General features: G+C 36.4%; 1 protein-coding gene across 4 annotated transcripts in view; it reads left to right on the top strand.

The window, feature by feature from the left end:
- Positions 1-16,701, top strand: part of TTC17 (tetratricopeptide repeat domain 17) — a 166,369-nt gene that overhangs the window by 41,487 nt on the left and 108,181 nt on the right. For 3 of the 4 annotated variants that reach the window (XM_089914911.1, XM_022592215.3, XM_022592213.2), the window contains exons 6-10: positions 9,632-9,741; positions 10,319-10,463; positions 10,913-11,052; positions 12,490-12,650; positions 14,297-14,409. In XM_089914911.1, the coding sequence (XP_089771037.1) occupies positions 9,632-9,741; positions 10,319-10,463; positions 10,913-11,052; positions 12,490-12,650; positions 14,297-14,409 (669 nt within the window). The remainder of the gene's footprint in view (positions 1-9,631; positions 9,742-10,318; positions 10,464-10,912; positions 11,053-12,489; positions 12,651-14,296; positions 14,410-16,701) is intronic. The other variant, XM_022592214.2, reaches the window with a different exon arrangement.

Raw genomic sequence — 16,701 nt, 5'->3', positions numbered from 1 at the left:
GAAAGATGAAATTTAAGCTGATACTAGAATGACAAGAAGGAACTAAAAGTCAAAGATCAAGGAAGAACATTCTAGGCTGAAGAATGAACAAAGGCCCTGAAGCCTTAATGAGCTTGGTAGTATATTAGTTAGCTCAGGCTGCCGTCACAAAATACCACAGACTGTGTGGCTTAAACAACAGAAATCTATTTCTCACAGTCTGGAGGCTGGAAAGTCCAAGATCATGTTGCTGGCTGATTTGGTTCCTGGTGAGGACTCACCTTCTGGCTGTGTCCTCACATGGCTTCGAGAAGTGTGTACATGGGGAGGGAGGGAGGGAGAGATATAGAGATAAATCTTCCTCTTATAAGGGGACTGGCCCTATTGGATTTTTTTTTTTTCCTATTGGATTTTTAACCTTTATCACCTCTTCAGAGGCCCTATCTTCACATATAGTCACATTGAGGGTTAGGGCGTCCATATATGAATGGTTAGAGACACATTCAGTATATAACAAGTGTTATGTAATTAAATTCAGGTCAGTATGGCTGGAGCTTGGTGAGCAAAAGGGAGGATGATAGGGAATGAAGCCAAAAAAGTAGGCCAGGGCCAGGCTATGTGGGGCTCTGAAAGCCAAAGTTAGGACTTTGAATTTTATTACCAGTGTGCTGAGAAGCTGGAGCAGAAGAGTAACATAATTTAATTAGTACTTTTTAAGGTACACTCTCAAACTTATATGGAGAAAGGACTAAAGGAGGCCAAAATTTGAAATAGACCATTAGAAGGCTAGTGCAGTAACTCAAGAGAGAGATGAAGATGGTTTGGACTAGAAGGATTGGTAGTGGAAATGGAGGAAGTTAAACTATTTCAGGAAATGTTTAGAAGTTTAGAAGCTGATTAATTAGATATGGGGAATGAGAGAAAAAGAGGAATCAAGGGTAATTCCTTAATTTTTGGCTTGAGTAACTTGGAGGAGCAGGGTTGGGGTGAGAGAAGATGAGATAGACTTCTGTTTTGGTCAAGTTAAATCTGAAATACCTATATGAGTCTGGAATTCCAGTAGAGGTCAGAGCTGGGTATGTAGATAGAGAATAATTGTTAAGTAGGGAGTATTTGTAGCCATGGGATTACATATGGTCATCTGGAGAAGAGTGAAGTTTGAGAAGAAGTCCTGGGTCCTCCTACATTATCTATCAAGCAGAGGGTGAAGGGCCAGCAGAAAAGATCCAAAGGATGTCCAGAAGGATGTGATATCCTAAGAGCCAAGGGAAAAAATGTGTTCAAAAGAGAGAGAATAATTAATAGTGACATTTGAACATTTATAGGTTAGAGTGGAGATTTTATGAGAAATCTTTTTTTTATTTTGAATTTTATTTTATTTATTTTTTTTATACAGCAGGTTCTTATTAGTTATCTATTTTATACATATTAGTGTATACATGTCAATCTCAATCTCCCAATTCATCACACCACCACCCGCACCGCCACTTTCCCCCCTTGGTGTACATATGTTTGTTCTCTACGTCTGTGTCTCTGTTTCAGCCCTGCATACCGGTTCACGTGTACCATTTTTCTAGGTGCCACATATATGCGTTAATTAATATATGATACTTGTTTTTCTCTTTCTGACTTACGTCACTCTATATGACAGTCTCTAGATCCATCCACGTCTCTACAAATGACCCAATTTCGTTCATTTTATGGCTGAGTAATATTCCATTGTATATATGTACCACATCTTCTTTATCCATTCATCTGTTGATGGGCATTTAGGTTGCTTCCATGACCTGGCTATTGTAAATAGTGCTGCAGTGAACATTGGGGTGCATGTATCTTTTTGTTTTTTTGTTTTTTAGTTTTTTGTCTGTGAAATATATTAAAACTTTGCTGATGACAGTTGGAAATCAAAACATTAAAACCTTTAACATAATAAAATGGCTGTGTTTGTGCAGCTTTTTTAAAAGTTATCTAAACCAATAGGAGAGAAAAATTGAAAAGTACTGAATATAATACAAATCAAACATCAATTGAAAATAGGAGTCAGTGTGTTAAAAATAATTAACAGATTGGTCAGGTATAAAGGAGGTCATCTTAAATTTCTAATTCTGTTACAGTATGTACACCATAGCTGAGGTAGGGTGATGGACAATATGACCTCTTGAAGCCCTTTACAATCTTTCTTTTTTTTTTAACTTAATTTTATTTTTTTATACAGCAGGTCCTTATTAGTCATCAATTTTATACACATCAGTGTATACATGTCAACCCCAATCACCCAGTTCATCACACCCCCACCCCCGCCGCTGCTTCCCCCCCTGAGTGTCCATACGTTTGTTCTTCACATCTGTGTTTCAGTTTCTGCCGTGCAAACCGGTTCATCTGGACCATTTTTCTAGGTTCCACATATATGCGTTAATATATGATATTTGTTTTTCTCTTTCTGACTTACTTTACTCTGTATGATAGTCTCTAGATCCATCCACGTCTCTAGGGATGACCCAATTACGTTCCTTTTTATGGCTGAGTAATATTCCATTGTATATATGTACCACAATTTCTTTATCCATTCATCTGTCGATGGGCATTTAGCTTGCTTCCATGACGTGGCTATTGTAAATAGTGCTGCAAGGAACATTGGGTTGCATGTGTCTTTTTGAATTATGGTTTTCTCTGGGTATATGCCCAGTAGTGGGATCGCTGGATCATATGGTAATTTTATTTTTAGTTTTTTAAGGAACCTCCATACTGTTCTCCACAGTGGCTGTATCAATTTACATTGCCACCAGCAGTGCAAGAGGGTTCCCTTTTCTCTGCACCCTCTCCAGCATTTGTTGTTTGTAGATTTTCTGATGATGCCCATTCTAACTGGTGTGAGGTGATACCTCATTGTAGTTTTCATATGCATTTCTCTAATAATTAGTGATGTTGAGCAGCTTTTCATGTGCTTCTTGGCCATCTGTATGTCTTCTTTGGAGAAATGTCTGTTTAGGTCTTCTGCCCATTTTTGGATTGGGTTGTTTGTTTTTTTAATATTGAGCTGCATGAGCTGTTTATATATTTTGGAGCTTAATTCTTTGTCCGTTGATTCGTTTGCAAATATTTTCTCCCATTCTGAGGGTTGTCTTTTCGTCTTGTTTGTAGCTTCCTTTGCTTTGCAAAAGCTTTGAAGTTTTGTTAGGTCCCATTTGTTTATTTTTGTTTTTATTTCCATTACTCTAGGAGGTGGATCAAAAAAGATCTTGCTGTGATTTATGTCAAAGAGTGTTCTTCCTATGTTTTCCTCTAAGAGTTTTATAGTGTCTGGTCTTACATTTAGATCTCTAATCCATTTTGAGTTTATCTATGTGTATGGTGTTAGGGAGTGTTCTAATTTCATTCCTTTACATGTAGTTGTCCAGTTTTCCCAGCACCACTTACTGAAGAGACTGTCTTTTCTCCATTGTGTATCCTTGCCTCCTTTGTCATAGATTAGTTGACCATAGGTGTATGGGTTTATCTCTGGGCATTCTATCCTGTTCCATTGATCTATATTTCTATTTTTGTACCAGCACCATATTATCTTGATTACTGTAGCTTTGTAGTATTGTCTCTCGTCAGAGAGTCTGATTCCTCCAGCTCCATTTTTTTCCCTCAAGACTGCTTTGGCTATTCAGGGTCTTTTGTTCCTCCATACAAATTTTAAGGGTTTTTTTTTCTAGTTCTGTAAAAAATACCACTGGTAATTTGATAGGGATTGCATTGAATCTGTAGGTTGCTTTGGGTAGTATAGTCATATTCACAATATTGAGTTTTCCAATTCAAGACCATGGTATATCTCTCCATCTGTTTGTGTCATCGTTGATTTCTTTCATCAGTGTCTTATAGTTTTCTGAGTACAGTTCTTTTACCTCCTTAGGTAGGTTTAGTCCTGGTATTTTATTCTTTTTCTTGCAGTGGTGATTGGAATTGTTTCCTTAATTCCTCTTTCTGATCTTTTGTTGTTAGTGTATAGGAATGCAAGAGATTTCTGTGCATTAATTATGTATCCTGCAACTTTACCAAGTTCATTGATTAGCTCTAGTAGTTTTCTGGTGGCATCTTTAGGACTCTCTATGTATAGCATCATGTCATCTGCAAACAATGACAGTTTTACTTCATTCCCAATTTGTATTCCATTTATTTCTTTTTCTTCTCTGATTGCCATGGCTAGGACTTCCAAAACTATGTTGAATAATAGTGGCGAGAGTGGACATCCATGTCTTGTTCCTGATCTTAGAGGAAATGCTTTCAGTTTTTCACCATTGAGAATGATGTTTGCTGTGGGTTTGTCGTATATGGCCTTTATTATGTTGAGGTAGGTTCCCTTTGTGCCCACTTTCTGGAGAGTTTTTATGATAAATAGGTGCTGAATTTTGTCATAAGCTTTTTCTGCATCTATTAATATGATCATATGGTTCTTATTCTTCAATTTGTTAATACAGTGTATCACATTGATTGATTTGCGTATATTGAAGAATCCTTGCATCCCTGGGATAAATCCCACTTGATCATGGTGTATGATCCTTTTAATGTGTTCTTGGATTCTGTTTGCTAGTATTTTGTTGAGGATTTTTGCATCTATATTCATCAGTGATATTGGTCTGTAAGTTTCTTTTTTGGTAGTATCTCTGTCTGATTTTGGTATCAGGGTGATGGTGGCCTCATAGAATGTGTTTGGGAGTGTTCCTTCCTCTGCAATTTTTTGGAAGAGTTTGAGAAGGATGGGTGTTAGCTCTTCTCTAAATGTTTCATAGAATTCACCTGTGAAGCCATCTGGTCCTGGACTTTTGTTTGTTGGAAGATTTTTAATCACAGTTTCAATTTCATTACTTGTGACTGGTCTCTTCATATTTTCTGTTTCTTCCTGATTCAGTCTTGGAAGGTTATACCTTTCTAAGAATTTGTCCATTTCTTCCAGGTTGTCCATTTTATTGGCATAGAGTTGCTTGTAGTAGTCTCTTAGGATGGTTTGTATTTTTGTGGTGTCTGTTGTAACTCCTCTTTTTTCATTTCTAATTTTATTGATTTGAGTCCTCTCCCGATTTTTCTTGATGAGTCTGGATAATGGCTTATCAATTCTGTTTATCTTCTGAAAGAACCAGCTTTTAGTTTTATTGATCTTTGCTATTGTTTTCTTTGTTTCTATTTCATTTATTTCTGCTCTGATCTTTATGATTTCTTTCCTTCTACTAGCTTTTGGTTTTGTTTGTTCTTCTTTCTCTAGTTCCTTTGGGTGTAACGTTAGATTCTTTGTTTGAGATTTTTCTTGTTTCTTGAGGTAGGCTTGTATTGCTATAAACTTCCCTCTTAGAACTGCTTTTACTGCATCCCATAGATTTTGGATCTTCGTGCTTTCATTGTCACTTGTCTTTAGGTATTTTTTGGTTTCCTCTTTGATCTCTTCAGTGATCTCTTGGTTATTTAGTAACGTATTGTTTAGCTTCCATGTGTTTGTGTTTTTTACGTTTTTTTCCCCTGTAACTGATTTCTAATTTCATAGCGTTGTTGTCAGAAAAGATGCTTGATATGATTTCAGTTTTCTTAAATTTACCGAGGCTTGATTTGTGACCCAAGATGTGATCTATCCTGGAGAATGTTCCATGTGCACTTGAGAAGAAAGTGTAATCTGCTGTTTTTGGATGGAAAGTCCTGTAAATATCAATTAAATATATCTGTTCCATTGTGTCATTTAAAGCTTGTGTTTCCTTATTAATTTTTTGTCTGGTTGATCTGTCCATTGGTGTAAGTGAGGTTTTAAAATCCCCCACTATTATTGTGTTACTGTCGATTTCCTTTTTTATAGCTGTTAGCAGTTGCCTTATGTATTGAGGTGCTACCATGTTGGGTGCATATATATTTATAATCATTATATCTTCTTCTTGGATTGATCCCTTGATCATTATGTAGTGTCCTTCCTTGTCTCTTGTGACAATCTTTTTTTTAAAGTCTATTTTACCTGATATGAGTATTGCTACTCCAGCTTTCTTTTGATTTCCATTTGCATGGAATATCTTTTTCTATCCCCTCACTTTCAGTCTGTATGTGTCCCTAGGTCTGACATGGGTCTCTTGTAGACAGTGTATATATGGGTCTTGTTTTTGTATCCGTTAAGCGAGCCTGTGTCTTTTGATTGGAGCATTTAATCCATTCACGTTTAAGGTAATTATCAATATGATTGTTCCTGTTACCATTTTCTTAATTGTTATGGGTTTGTTTTTGTATGTCCTTTTCTTCTCTTGTGTTTCCCACTTAGAGAAGTTCCTTTAGCGTTTGTTGTTGAGCTGGTTTGTTGGTGTTGAATTCTCGTAGCTTCTCCTTGTCTGTAGAGCTTTTCATTTCTCCGTTGAATCTGAATGAGATCCTTGCTGGGGAGAGTAACCTTGGTTTTAGGTTCTTCCCTTTCATCACTTTAAATAAGTCATGCCACTCCCTTCTGGCTTGTAGAGTTTCTCCTGAGAAATCAGCTGTTAACCTTACGGGAGTTCCTTTGTATGTTATTTGTCATTTTTCCCTTGTGGCTTTCAATAATTTTTCTTTGTCTTTAAATTTTGTTAGTTTGATTACTGTGTGTCCCGGTGTGTTTCTCCTTGGGTTTAACCTGTCTGGGGCTCTCTGTGCTTCCTGGACTTGGGTATCTATTTCTTTTCTCATGTTAGGGAAGTTTTCAACTATAATCTCTTCAGATATTTTCTCGGTTCTTTCTCTCTTCTCCTTCTGAGACCCCTATAATGCGAGTTGTTGCGTTTAATGTTGTCCCCAAGATCTCTTAGGCTGTCTTCATTTCTTTTCATTCTTTTTTCTTTATTCTGTTCCGCATCAGTGAATTCCACCATTCTGTCTTCCAGGTCACTCCTCCGTTCTTCTGCCTCAGTTATTCTGCTATTGATATCTTCTAGTGTATTTTTCATTTCAGTTATTGTATTGTTCATTTCTATTTGTTTGTTCTTTAATTCTTCTAGGTGTTTCTTCTTTAATTCTTGTAGTCTTCGTTAAACATTTCTTGCATCTTCTCGATCTTTGCCTCCATTCTTTTTAGAGATCCTCGATCATTTTCACTATCATTATTCTGAATTCTTTTTCTGGAAGGTTGCCTATCTCCACTTCATTTAGTTTTTTTTTCTATGGTTTTATCTTGTTCCTTCATCTGGTACAAAGTCCTCTGTCTTTTCATTCTGTCTATCCTTCTGTGAATGTGGTTTTCCTTCCACAGGCTACAGAATTGTAGTTCTTCTTGCTTCTGCTGTCTGCCCTCTCTTTAAATTAATCTAGGGACTTCCCTGGTGGTGCAGTACTTAAGAATCCATCTTCCAAGGCAGGGGACACAGGTTTGATCCCTGGTCCAGGGGCAAGAAATCTTATAGATTTTTATTTAAAGATTTATTTTTCTCTTTGAATATACTATGATGAGTAGAGTATTCTGCTTATCATGATGCTTTTAGTAGTTCATGTGGAATTTTTAATTTTTATATATGTATTTTTTAAAATAAAATTATTTATTTATTTATTTTTAGCTGCGTTGGGTCTTCGTTGCTGCGCATGCGCTTTCTCTAGTTGCGGCGAGTGGGAGCTACTCTTCAGTGCAGCGCCTGGGCTTCTTATTGCAGTGGCTTCTCTTTGTTGTGGAACACAGGCTCTAGGCACGCAGGCTTCAGTAGTTGTAGCTTGCAGGCTCTAGAGTGCATGCTCAGTCGTTGTGGCACACGGGCTTAGTTGCTCTGAAGCATGTGGGATCTTCCCAGACCACGGGTCGAACCTGTGCCCCCTGCATTGGCAGGTGGATCATGTCGAATTTTTAATTGATCTTTTTGTCCCAATTCACAATATAAGGTTTAAAAATAAGAGATTAAAAATCATTTGTTGATTTAAAGGAAAACTTTCTCAAAAGACTACTAAAAAGGCGACTGAAGCCTAAGTCATAAGTCAAGTGTGAAAGAATATAGTATTCCGTAACCAGCTACACTTAGTGCTAAAATCTTTCTTTGCAGCACTCAAGAATCATATTTTTTCCTTGAAGATAGAATACTTAAGGATGATTAGTAAAGAATTATACTAGTTTTAATCTTTTTTCTTAATATTTATTTATTTGGTTGTGCCAGGTCTTAGTTGCAGCAGGTGGGCTCCTTAGTTGCGGCCCCAGGGCTCCTTAGTTGTGGCTCCAGGGCTTCTTAATTGTGGCATACAAAGTCTTAGTTGCGGCATGCATGTGGGATCTAGTTCCCTGACCAGGGATCGAACCCAGGCCCCCTGCATTGGGACCTCAGCGTCTTATCCACTGCACCACCAGGGAATCCCATACTAGTTTTAGTCTTAAAGATAACTTTTTAAAATAAAATAATTGGTCCTTGTAAAAAAAAAAAAGACTATATAAAAATGTAAAAGGAAATTAAAAATTATAATTTAAAAAGTCAGAGATAATTGCTGTTTTATATATTTTTGGAGTCTTATTTTTACATATCTGTATAGTTAAAACTTTATTCTCATAGGATAAATTTTTTTAGTGAAATTTTGGGATGAAAGGATAATCACATTTTTAAGGCTTTTCAAATACATATTGTCAAATTGTCCCCCAGCGATGCTGTACTAACCTAATATTTCTACACTTAATATCGGAAGTTAGTATACACTGTAGCCAATAGTGAATACTGGCATTCTTTCTAACCTTTGCCAATTTTTAAAAGGAAAACTTGTAGCTCTTTATTTCCTTTGTTGTTGTTGTTAAGTTTTATATCTTTTCGCCTGCTAAGTAGTCATTGTTTCATATTTTTGAATTGTCCATGTTTTTGGCCCTTGTTCTTTTGGTTTCTCTGTTTAGATTTTTTATGAGGTAGCTACACATTAAGTGTTGGCTGTCATATGTTTTTACCATTTTATCTTAAACTTTATGACTTTTTTTCCATGCTGAATTTGATATTTCTTTCTTGGGTTTAAACTTACATTGAGTTTTTGACATGATTCAGTTTAGTCTTATGACCTCTATGTGGTTGAAATTTAGTATATGTTAGGGGACAAAAAATCCAAGCCACAAAAGAAGAAAACCTATCTGAACTTCTGTTTAATTTGACTAAATAATGCACTTATTATTACATACTAAAGACTTACCTTTTAGCAGTGTAAAGGTCTGAATTAGTTTCTGAACACACACGAGGAAATGACAAAAGTTTACCTTTCACAAATCATAAGCCTTTCATTTGTTTACATACATACCTTCATTCAGATGTTAAATAAATAGGAAACTTTGCAATATGTTAATTTCAGGAATTTCATGTTAGAACAACTAGCATTTCTAAAGTAGGTTAGATCCTGACTTCTAAAGTCCTGAAACAGGGCCCAAGTTGTGACCACTTGGTGGGATTTTTTGGCTTTATTTCCTCTTTGGAAGATAGCCTGGGGTTGGACAGTCCCTCTGTTTAGATCACACCTTAATACACCTGATCAACTAATGATCAGAATGCTGTCTTGACAGGGATAGTTTGTCTGTACTTTGTCCTCTGCTTTGTCGCTACTGTAATAAGTCTTGATTTTCTTCATCAGTTTCAGACCAGACAGAGTGTAAAGGTGCTCATTTTGAACATTCTGAATTGAAGAAACTATCTTGAGTTATATTTGGTTGTCATTTTATTTGTTTAATTTCTAGAACTCTTCCTCGTGGGTACTATATAACATGGCTTCATTTTACTGGAGAATAAAGAATGAGCCGTATCAAGTAGTGGAATGTGCCATGCGAGCCCTTCACTTCTCATCCAGGTAGGATTCCTCCTCTTCTGGACCTCCTGATTTTCCATGCAGCTCAGGACTGTTAAAATACATAAAAAACAAGAAGAGGAAGCATTGTGTTGTACTTGCATTCTCCTCCCTCCCTGTTGCAATTAGTCCCATCACAAAAATGTTAGATGTCAAAGAGTTCAAAGTGATGATAGCATAACATACTTCTGATTTCTGTTAAGGAAAAATATATAATGTAGATGCCCTCTGATTCACTTGAGACTTGAAACTAGGGAAATTGGTTGGAGGAACTATCAGAAATTAAATTATTCTTAAAGCAAATATAAGCCCTAAATACAATTTAAAAGCATAAACTCTCTGCCAGACCTTATTTTTGTGGCAAAATTTGTAGTTATCAGATTGAGTAAGCACCGTCAATTATGTACAATTAAACATTAGGATTTTCTTAAATTGTTTTCCCCATCTGTAAGTAAACTCAAAGTTATTTTCCTAAGCTCAATAACTTTGAATGTAATTTGCTCTTGTCAGGTAGTTATAGGCAATTGTGGAGCACATGCTTCTTTCCTGACATCTAATTACATCTTCCCTTCTCTTTTAGGCACAATAAAGACATTGCCCTGGTCAACTTGGCGAATGTTCTGCACAGAGCACACTTCTCTGCTGATGCTGCTGTCGTGGTCCACGCAGCTCTGGACGACAGTGACTTCTTCACTAGCTATTACACTTTAGGAAATATATATGCAGTAAATACAACTTTTTTTTACATGAACCAATCCAGTTGCTGTTTTCTTTCTTTCTTTCTTTCTTTCTTTTTTTCCAATAAAAAATACCCTTTTCCCTTCTTTTGGTCCAAACAAGGGGATAGAAAGGAAGAAATTAAGAGAAAAAAACTTCATAGCAATAATGAATCATAAGTGTTTTAGCCTCTTCACAAAAAAGAAAATAATCAAATTGATACGAATATTATTTTCCTTTAGCATACTCTTCTTAAAATAGCAGTACTTCCAATTGAACCGTCCTGTATAGCATTGCTTCATGTTATGGAGATTTGAGTACTGATCGAAATAATATTCACTGTATGAGATTTAGTGTGATCTCATAAATCATAAGGGGATTTGGACGGATACAACCAGGCTAACCATTTCCCCCCCTTTGTTTGTGTATGTGTGTGTGTTTGTTTTTGTCTCTTCAGATGCTTGGGGAGTATAACCACTCAGTGCTCTGTTATGACCATGCTTTACAGGCTAAACCTGGGTTTGAGCAAGCTATAAAGAGGAAGCATGCTGTCCTGTGTCAGCAAAAACTCGAGCAGAAACTGGAAGCTCAACATAGGTAACTAGGAGAAAAAATTACTGAAGCACCACACTGTAGAACCTTAGGTTAGACTTGTGTAGGGTGATATCAGTGTTAATTTGTTCATTAGAATTAAGAAAAACACCTTTTCACTAATGCTAGTCCTGTCCTTTTTCTCCAATCAGGAGGTTTAGCACAAGTCAGTGGTTGTATAAAGGATTCCAGGAACTAGAGAATATTTACAGTAAATGCCATCATCTAAATCTTAACAATATTGACAATCAGTTACTTGTATGAAGTCAGATGGAGGAGGGGGTGCTGCCAGATGCTCAGTAATTCTATTGATTACATTTTTATTTCCATAGAATACACTGTCAGTAAAATCACTTGCTCATGCTACATTTGAGCTTTCTCTTCTTTGACTTCTAAGGTTGGGCTATTGTTATGTTGGTTAAGTGATGTTGAGAGAGATTATTTGGCCCACATTTTAATCAGATTTGTGTAAGTTGTACAGTAATGGAATTCTGTTGTACTTGATCCTTGTAGTATACTTAAAAAATATCCTGTATTTAATTCTGTAAATAATAGGGCCAGTAAAGGAACTTGACATAACTCAGAAGTGAATTGTTCACCTCTTATAGAATTAGCCTTAATGTTTTGAGTGTACTTTATTATAGAATTAAGTGGGGATTTGGATTTCATTAAACTTTTGCCTATTTTCCAATCTGTTTAAAAGCCTAATGTAGTAAAAAGGAAAGAATGACAGTTTGTTTATGCCTGGCTTTGTTATACCTGATCAGAACTTGCCCTGGCTGAGTTTCTTCCAATATTATGCTCTTCTTATACAATCTATGCAGCTATTAAACCTCCATATGTTAACAGTATAATAGGCAATAAGATTTTTGTGACTAAATATAATCAAGCAGCTGATTTATTGATACCAGGTGGTAGGGAATATTCCTTTATAAGCAGTTTCTGTGGTTTTTTTTCCCAAAATCTGTAAACCAAGAAGCTACAGTGCAAGAGCAAGGCATTGTGGCCTCTTCTCTTAACCTTGTCTTTAGGTAGAATCAAAGGAAAAGGTGAAAAGGAAGATTCTAGAAAGGCTTTGAATGTCCATGGAACTGACAATCTTTGTGGAGGGAAATAGACTTGTTAAATGTATAAAGCTTTATAGTAGTATTTATTGCTACGTATCTTTTCTGGCACCTGAAGAGTCTAATACACCTTTTAATGTCATTAATTGTTGTGTTTATGGGAAGAATTTCACATCCATCTTTTTTCCCCCAAATTTTAATAAAACAATAGTATTTATTTAGCCCCATTGTTCTTGAACTTGTGATACAATGATTGTATGTTAAAAGTCAAAATCTAGCAATTTTTGCTGAGAACCAGAAAATCTATGTATTTAAGTGGGTTTAAAAATCCATAATTTTAAAGCTCTGTAACTTTTTCCTGTTATTAAAAAATGTTAAGATCCCTCCAGCGAACACTGAATGAGTTGAAAGAATATCAAAAGCAACATGACCACTACCTGAGACAGCAGGAGATCCTAGAAAAACATAAGCTGATTCAGGAAGAGCAAATCTTAAGAAATATCATCCATGAGACACAGATGGCAAAAGAGGCACAATTAGGTAAGTACTGATTCCAAGTAATTGAAGACAGGTTAGGAAATTCACTTCTAGTGTGCTTTACTTTCATAACTTTCATGTAGCCATAAAGCAGTATAAAATTGTGCTTATGACTTCTCTCAGTCTTAAAATGAAATCGTTACTACGGGTATACCAGCAGGCCTGAGGAGCTGGTTTGATCCTTCTAACTTTTTTTTTTAATAAAAAGCAAAAACCAAATTTTTAAACTAAAAACCAAATTTTAAAGTAAAAACCAAATCTTTTGTATCCTAAGAGTCTTAACAGTTTGTTTGTCCTCTATGGCCTACATTGATGCTTCTCTAACAATCTCTTGTTAAAATGGAGATCTTGTTAAAATGCAGATTCTGATTCAGTAGGTCTGGGTTGGGGCCTGAGATTCTGTTATTCTAACAAGCTCCTATTTGATGCCTGTTGTTGCTAGTCTGAAAACACACTGTAACATGGCCCTACACCAATTTAACGCAAGCTAGACACACCCTAGAATCAAAACATCCACACTTTTCAGCCAACAGTGGCAATAAGGCTAAATGTTCTCCTCTTTTTTTTGCCCCATTAAAAACAAATGTTTTATTTTAGAAGTAAGATTTTAGACTAGACTTTGTCTCAAATAGGAAAGTAATCAATGGAATACTTTCGGGGGTTCTGAAATCCTCCCCAAAATTATACACAGTATTGTGTATATGCACTTTTTTTTTTTCCTGGTAAAACGGTATGTAGCTCTTATTAAATCTTTTACAGTCTGTGACCCCAAAGTAGAACCACTGGTCTAAAGGAACTTGGGTTGACAGGATATCAGTGATTTGATTGTATCCAGAATGTTTCATTTCTGATTAAACCCTGTGGGAGCAGATATGACAACTTGACACCAAAGAATAAATGAATAGAATCCCTTATATTACATCCTTCTCCCTTGGTAAATATATTGGTCTGTACAGCCTCTTGATCTTTGACCCTTAGCTGTGAACATTTACAGTCCATTTTACAATCCACCTGACAAGTTTTCTTTGCTTTTTTTTTTTTGCGGAGCACAGGCTCCAGACGCGCAGGCTCAGCGGCCATGGGTCACGGGCCTAGCCGCTCCGCGGCATGTGGGATCTTCCCGGACCGGGGCACGAACCCATATCCCTTGCATCGGCAGGTGGACTCTCAACCACTGCGCCACCGGGGAAGCCCTTCTTTGCTATTTTGAGTGTAAAGAGTATGTTCAGTCCTTGGGATTATTTGTTGCTCAATCTGTACTGAAGTGCAACCAGAACACTTATATATATATATTTATATATTTGAAAAAGAGTCATGAAGTATATAAAGCAAATTCTCTCCAGAGAGATGGGCAAAGTCTTAAAACAATTTAATCAATAGATTTTACAGTCATAGAATGCAATTGCCAGCAGGAACCTCAGTGATTATTTAGTGGAGCCCATTTGTTTTATAGGTGGAGAAACAGGCTTCTTTAGAATGATTTAATTTAATTAACCGTTAATGAGATTTCCCCTGGATAAGTATCCCCTCTGTAAGTACTCTGCCAGGCTCTGAAGAGTACAGGGTTGATAGTACCTGACTTAGACTAAGAAAATCATGTTGGCATTGCTGATCTTTTTCATCAATTTAAATTTCCTTTCTTATTCCAGGAAATCATCAGATATGCCGTCTGGTCAACCAGCAGCATAGTTTACATTGCCAGTGGGACCAACCTGTGCGCTACCATCGTGGTGATATCTTTGAAAATGTGGACTATGTTCAGGTCTTTTTCTTAGTCTCTTCTAGTTCTTATAAACTTGCACATATCTAAGAGTAATATCACTTCCCCCCCCTTAATTCCTTATATAATTGATCTCTAAAATGTGTGACCATCATTTAAGGTGTTGAGTATCTGTTTATGAAGTCAGATTTTATAGAGAGTACTCAGTTACTCCATGAATGACATTTTTGTTTCCCAAAGTACTGGCTGTATTTTCTTTTCATATGTGTTTAATTCTTTTCTTCTTTACCAAGAGAGCTAGAATTAAAGCCTTTACCTCCCCTTTTAACTTACTTTAGTAAGACCTATAATTTAAAATTTGGGAAAGATTAGCCATGCTCTTTCCTGAAGTCATCAGTCCAGTTATGTTGCTTCAACCAAAAACGTCATCAAAATGATCATCTACAAAAAAACGTTTATTAAGCACATTGCTGTGTGCATGTTTTTTCTTTCTTTCTGTCTCTGTATATGTCCACACAGGTACATACACATACACGCACTCATACACATACATAAAATCCTAGCCTATCTAGTTGGGAAGAAATAATACATAAATATAATGATACCAGATGGCATGTAACTGATGCTGATACAGACAGTAAACACAATCAGAGTCCAATTTTCATCCAAAAGGATACTGGAAATAAAATAACATTTATCCTGTCCCATAGAAAACCCATCATGTTCCTTAATCATAGATACAGAAATTTCTAGCAATAAGCAGTTAAAATAAGAGATCAGGAAAACTTCTATAGGAAGACAAACCATGGAAAATTAGAACTCTTTAATTTAGAAAAACCCAGACTACATTGGGAAAGAGTAAGAAATAAAAATTAAGAGGCCATTTAGGAGGAGAAGTAATACTAGAGACCAAAAGCTTCCTATGATTTTTGTGAGCCAGCTCCTAGCAATATCCCATGTTTGGTTTTCAAGAGTAGTAAAGGAAGAACAGACTTACACCCTCTGGGACTCTAGCTCCCTGTCTTAAATCCAAGCATTTTAATGGGAAAAAGGGAATATTTAGAAATGAAATATACCGAAACCCAGTGTAACTTTTAGATATCATAATGGTCTCAAGACAGACCATTTGGAAGACTGCCATGTGCGAGTGTAGCTTCCAACATTATATATCCATAAATTTCATCACCACTATATAGTGAAAGAATCTGTTCCTGTTATTAAAGGCATAGAGTTACAAATTCATCATATTCATTCCTTTTTCTCATCTCTTTCCTACTCCATCCCATCCTAGTCCCATTCTCTTATCTAACAAGGTTTCAGAAATACACAGGAACTATATGGTATCTTGTGAGAATATCAAATATTGTTGTACCTTGGTTTGGAGGTAGGCTATACCTATATATTTTTTAACATCTTTATTGGAGTATAATTGCTTTACAATGTTGTGTTAGTTTCTGCTGTATAACATAGTGAATCAGCTATATGTATACATATGTCCCCATATCCCCTCCCTCTTACATCTCCCTCCCACCCTGCCTATCCCCCCTGCAGGTGGTCACAAAGCACTGAGCTGATCTTCCTGTGCAATGCAGCTGCTTCCCACTAGCTATCTATTTTACATTTGGTAGTGTATATATGTCTGTGCTACTCTCTCACTTTGTTCCAGCTTACCCTTTCCCCCACCCTGTGTCCTCAAGTCCATTCTCTTTGTTTACGTCTTTATTCCTGTCCTGCCCCTAGGTTCATCAGAACCTTTTTTTTTTTTTTTTTTAGATTCCATATATATGTGTTAGCATACAGTATTTGTTTTTATCTTTCTGACTTACTTCACTCTGTATGACAGACTCTAAATCCATTTACCTCACTACAAATAAATCAATTTCATTTCTTTTTATGACTGAGTAATATTCCATTGAATATATGAGCCACATCTTCTTTATCCATTCATCTGTTGATAGACACTTAGGTTGCTTCCATGTCCTGGCTATTATAGATAGTGCTGCAGTGAACATTGTGGTACATGACCCTTTTTGAATTATGGATTTCTCAGGGTATATGCCCAGTAGTGGGATTGCTGGGTCATATGGTAGTTCTATTTTTAGTTTTCTAAGGAACCTCCATACTGTTCTCCATAGTGGCTGTACCAATTTACATTCCCACCAACAGTGCAAGAGGGTTCCCTTTTCTCCATACGCTCTCCAGCATTTATTGTTTGTAGAGTTTTGATGATGGCCATTCTGACTGGTGTGAAGTGATACCTCATTGTGGTTTTGATTTGCATTGCTGTAATGATTAGTGATGTGGAGCATCCTTTCACGTGTTTGTTGGTAATCT

Source organism: Delphinapterus leucas, chromosome 7 (genome assembly GCF_059928025.1).
Source record: "Delphinapterus leucas isolate spDelLeu-1000000601 "Yukka" chromosome 7, BTC_Dleu_Yukka2, whole genome shotgun sequence".
NCBI lineage: Eukaryota > Metazoa > Chordata > Mammalia > Artiodactyla > Monodontidae > Delphinapterus > Delphinapterus leucas.
Note: the sequence above shows the minus strand (reverse complement) of the source record. Positions and strands in the feature narration are given on the sequence as shown.